The sequence below is a fragment of the Lactuca saligna genome, chromosome 5, assembly GCF_052625555.1.
Source record: "Lactuca saligna cultivar CGN05327 chromosome 5, ASM5262555v1, whole genome shotgun sequence".
Taxonomy (NCBI): Eukaryota; Viridiplantae; Streptophyta; class Magnoliopsida; order Asterales; family Asteraceae; genus Lactuca; species Lactuca saligna.
In genome coordinates, this window is record NC_136421.1 from 211,342,015 (window position 1) to 211,347,078 (window position 5,064).

Consider the following 5,064-nt stretch of genomic DNA (forward strand, 5'->3'; position numbering starts at 1 on the left):
ATTGTTGGATGTGCTGGGAAGGTAAGAACGGATTTCGAGGACGAAATCTAATTTAAGTGGGGGAGAGTTGTAACACCCTGTTCCGAATCAACTCCTAGTCTGGGGCTGTGTACTGATCATCAGTCATCATAAAGCTTAGGGCTTTTTAAAAGGTAGGTTCTAGGCCTATTCGAGTGCGGATGATGTATTGGAAGTGATCCGGGTGTTCAATTCGTGTTTTGGAGTCTAGGGGTATTTCAGTGAAGTGTCAGTTGGACTTTTGTGAAAAATGGATTTTTGTTCAGAAGGTTGTAAGAAAGGTTTGGTTTGATAGAAGTATAGGGCTTCTCGTTACCTTTCCGTGGATATAAGGATCGTCAGAAACAGGTTTATAACGAAGAAGTTATGGCCTTCAGAAGTTTTGTGGTTTTCAGGCTTAGCCGAGTACGCGGGGCGTACACAAAGAGTACATGGGGCGTACTAGTAAAGAAGGTAGTACATTGGGCGTACTGACCAGGATGGTCGCGAAGATTCCCAGGAGTACGCTGGGCGTACTCCAGTCAGATCAGAACCCTATTTTAGGGTATTGAACCCTATTTTAGGGTATTGAACCCTATTTAAGCTCCTTATCTCATATCCTAACCCTAATATCTTCAGCCTCCATTCCTCTAAACCCTAGAAATCGTCCTTAATCACTCATGGTGGCATTTTGAGCTTATGGAAGCCATTTTTGGAGCGTTTGGTCCATTTTCAAGAAGGTGGAGCTTGGTGCAAAGATGGGGATCAAGGGGAAGCTTATGGATCTGGCTTTTGGGACTCATTTTCAGCTTGATGAAGGTATAAAGCTTTGAACTTGATCATTGATATCTTAGATCTCTTACTAGTGAATTTTAGTTCATTTTGGTCACAATGATGAGATCTAGTGGTCTTGATTTCATTTGTATAAAGCTGTAGACCCAGTACATGCTGTTATTTGTATATGTGTTAAGTGTAGTGTATCGGTATTTTGGGGGAACTTACAGTTTCAGTTTATTGTTTCAGGTACATCAGGGGATTGCGGCAAGGCGAAGGCGTGATCGTACAACTCTTAATGTTTTGTTGATGTTTCTGGGAAGACTATGATATTAGACTATTTTGAAAACAAATTTGTAATAACTGTTTTTTTAAATGTTTTGAAAAGTTTAAATTGACTTGAATTTTTATGGGTGTTACAATAAGGTTAAGAATGTGAGCCATACACCTTACGTGTAGTTGTTTTTCTCCATCGTATAAGTTTGATAATTTTTTCATTAGAAATTGGATTGCTTTAACAGTTGAACTAGAACTGTGTACAATTATGGTCATTACATTATTGATACCCACTCTTGAAGACAAGTCAACAACGTGCGCCCAATGTCTTCTCCCTTATGACTATCTAAAGTTTTACAGCTGATAATTCTTTTGTACATGACCCAATCTTCATTAATAAAGTAGGTCGTGCCCACCGTATAGCTTAACCTTCGACATAATCTTATTCAACAATCAATGCTCAAATGAACATTTGTTAGGGGATTACTAAAGAACTTATTCAACTTATCCTTTTCTTCAACAAATTAACCACAGACTCATTTTGAAATTGTGGTTCTACATGACAAAACAATTTTCATGTTCAATCACTAGTATAATCAATAAATGGTTCATTCTTTACGAACTTGAGCGGTAATTCTCCAACTACAAATTAGTTTAGCAAAGTTTTTTATATATTTTTTTTCATCATGTTTCCATGATTCATTATTTACAAACTTGGGCAGTAATTCTCTAACTATAAATAAGTTTAACAAAGTTGTTTGTTTTCTTTTGAAATTTAAAGTGGATTGGTATTCTATATTTTTTCTACATTTTTTTGGGTTTTTTTTACATCTTAGAATATGTTTATTCATAATAAAAGTACAACCATCGCCAAAGTCGGTTTTGAGCAACCTGCTACAATGTTTGCATTTGCTATGTTTAACACTCTTAACCAAAACTACATCAAATTCGACCTAACAAGCCACCCTTTTGCTATATTCCTTTTCTTCTTTGTCATTTGACTTGTTCCGACTTTGTTTTCATTTTGAGTTTTATCAACCAAGATACATTCATCATCAATCTAAAGCACAATAACACAATGATTTAAATATGGTAGAATAACAATGAACTTTTATACATCACCATAAAACATTCAAATTTCAATGAGTAACATAACACAATAACACATTGAAAGAATAACATGAGCAGTGGATTAAGATACGATGCTTACTCGAGTTTCTTGACTTAGAACCCAATTTTCAATTACTTGAATGATTCTTTAGAGATGAAGAACGGAGTTCGATTTTTGGAAACTAGAATGGAGTTCGATGATCAATCACATCATAAATTGTAGAATGTTAATCGATGATCAATCACAGCAAGGAGTAAAGATCCAGGAGGTCGACGATCGACTCCGATTTCGTAGCTTCTTTTTGTGTGTGAAATTTCAATCGATGCTAGGGTGGGTAACGAGAATATGCGATGTTGTTTGCTTATGTTTGATCGATCAAGAGGGAAACCAAGGATTAAAAAAATGAAATTTCAATTTCCGGTTCAGTTTCTTTAAAACCCATTAAAGAGTTATTTTGGTACCCCAAACCTAAATACTCAAGAACCGAATAAGTTTAAAATACATAACCGAAAACCGAACTGAATAACCTAATTCATCCGATTCTGGTTCAAATTCGGAGATTCGGTACAAACACTCATCCATAAAATTGTTCTTCCTTATAAACGAAAATGCCTATAATTTGCTAATGAATTGCAAATTGCCAAATTGTATATTGATGAATAGTCAAGGGGCGAAAATTGTACTTTACTCAACGATTCCACCATATATGGCTTCTGGTGTCCTCAGTTCTGGGAAGTACGAAGTACCAAATACTTCATCTTGCTCCGTCAATCGTCATGGACTTTGGCCGGTTAACCGTCACATTCCTCCTCCTCTCATTCGCTACTAGTTCCTTATCGGAACGTTTAATTCGTATGTCAACGGAAGATCGAGGAGCATCATCAGTCCATTCTGGTGTCCCCAGTTCTCGTAGAAATCAGGATTTGTTATGTGAAAGCTGGAAGTTCTCCGTTGAAACCAATGATGCCGGAGTCTGGTACACTGTGCCCGAAAAGTGCGTGAGCTTCGTCAACAACTACTTGAATGGTGAACGATATCGGTATGATTCGGAAGTCATTGCCGATTACGCTATAGAGTACGCGAAGACGGTGAACATCGCCGGCGATGGGAAAGACGCTTGGATCTTTGATGTTGATGAGACTTTGCTCTCGAATCTGCCTTGGTATGCGACTCACGGATTCGGGTAAGCCAGATGCGATTTTAGCCGTCCGATATTGATATTGATAATTATTAGTGTAGATTTTACTCTCTCTCTTCTCTCTCTCTCTTGACCATCGTTGCGATGAAATTGATACCTTTGAAATTCAAATTCAGATTGCTATACTTCGTAGTACTTCTGTGGTTTCTGTTATTATGAACTTATGATTAACAAAATCATCGAAAATGCAAATTAGCCTTTGTTAATGTCAGAAGTCTTACATCCATTTTCTCCACCACTAGTTTGAGGTCAAGTTCATTGATTGAACAGATTTTGGCAATTGATTTTGCCTGATTTTAGTTCTCTTTACTGGTCTTCAAGCTCCTCCTTGGCCATTTGAAATCCAGCTAGTAGAAAGGGGACTCAACCCTTTTAACCTGCCTCCAATAGGGTTATTTCCAAATGTTCTTTCTTTTTTCTATAATTAGTATCTAATGGGCTATAAGATACAGTTTGAAATTGCTTTCATATTCATGAATTTAATAGTTTTGAAATCGTAAACTTTTATGGAAATAGATTTTAAACCTTAATGCACAATTAATTATATACTTTCTTAGTACAATTTGTTTCATACCTTATATGTCCTATATTAGTGAACTAACAAGTTTTTCAAATCTTATATGGATGATAGGTTATAAACCTTAAGATAACGCACAATTAATAATTCACTTTCTTAGTAATATGAATAAACCTGAAACTAAATTCTAATGTGTAAATATAATATTCCAATAACGAATGCTTTAAGATTATAAACTAAATTGCTTTTGTGTAAATAGATCGGAGGTCTTTGATGAGGATTCTTTCAATGAGTGGGTAGATTTAGCAGAGGCTCCTGCCTTACCAGCAAGTTTAAGGTTGTACAATGAACTTCAACAGTTAGGGTTTAAGATTTTCTTGTTAACAGGCAGAACTGAATCCCAAAGGAAATCTACAGATAAGAATCTTCTCGATGCTGAATACACCAACTATGAAAGCCTTATCTTAAGGTAATTTTCTTAAACTTCAAAAATTGTCAATTCTCTTGAAGTCAGGGTTCTATGTGACAAATAGCAATGTTGTAATAGAAAGAATTTCAAGTAGGATGATATAATACACAAATAATAAAAAAATATGTTGCTAGTTTTTGGATTTAAGACCCTTGAAAAGTAAGATGTTTTTATGGATGAAACAGGGCAAGTTCAGATGAAGGTAAACCGGCTACTTTGTATAAATCTGAGAAGAGACAGGAACTTATGGATGGAGGTTATAGGATACATGGAAGCTCGGGAGATCAATGGAGTGATTTGTTGGGTTTTGCAGTAGGAACAAGATCCTTTAAACTTCCAAATCCTATGTATTACATCTCATGATTTTATAAAATAATATAAACGCTCCAAAATTTCATGTTTGTATAACTTCCAATTCATGTATTTGCTTTTATGTTTGTGTGACTGTAAGTTTTCATTGGGTTTTGTATGGATAAATGTTGCTTTTATGTTTGTGTAACTGTAAGTTTTCGATGAGCCGGTTGCTTCTTTGGCTTGATTTTTATTATTTTTATTTTTTCTGTTTGCCACAACTAGAATCAATTTGAAATGGAATTGGGGAGAGAATGTGTGGTTTTTGAAGCGGTTGAATGTGATATTTATAGTTGACATTTTTTTTTTTAAAGAAACTGACCATTGGTCAACGGTCAAGATATATATATATATATATATATATATATATA

General features: G+C 35.3%; 1 protein-coding gene across 1 annotated transcript; it reads left to right on the plus strand.

Annotated features, from left to right (window-relative positions):
- The first annotated feature begins 2,882 nt into the window (after positions 1–2,882).
- On the plus strand, positions 2,883–4,858 carry LOC144998821 (acid phosphatase 1-like). Its single transcript, XM_078958555.1, has 3 exons — positions 2,883–3,341; positions 4,133–4,342; positions 4,528–4,858. The coding sequence occupies exons 1-3, from the start codon at positions 2,935–2,937 to the stop codon at positions 4,703–4,705; spliced, it is 795 nt and encodes a 264-aa protein (XP_078814681.1). The 5' UTR covers positions 2,883–2,934; the 3' UTR covers positions 4,706–4,858.
- The last annotated feature ends 206 nt before the right edge of the window (positions 4,859–5,064 follow it).

Bases quoted from the DNA above. Each gene is read 5' to 3' on its own strand.
- LOC144998821 (XM_078958555.1), top strand. From the start codon at position 2,935: ATGGACTTTGGCCGGTTAACCGTCACATTCCTCCTCCTCTCATTCGCT. The intron at 3,342-4,132 runs GTAAGCCAGATG...TTGTGTAAATAG, and splicing joins TATGCGACTCACGGATTCGG to ATCGGAGGTCTTTGATGAGG. The intron at 4,343-4,527 runs GTAATTTTCTTA...TGGATGAAACAG, and splicing joins TATGAAAGCCTTATCTTAAG to GGCAAGTTCAGATGAAGGTA.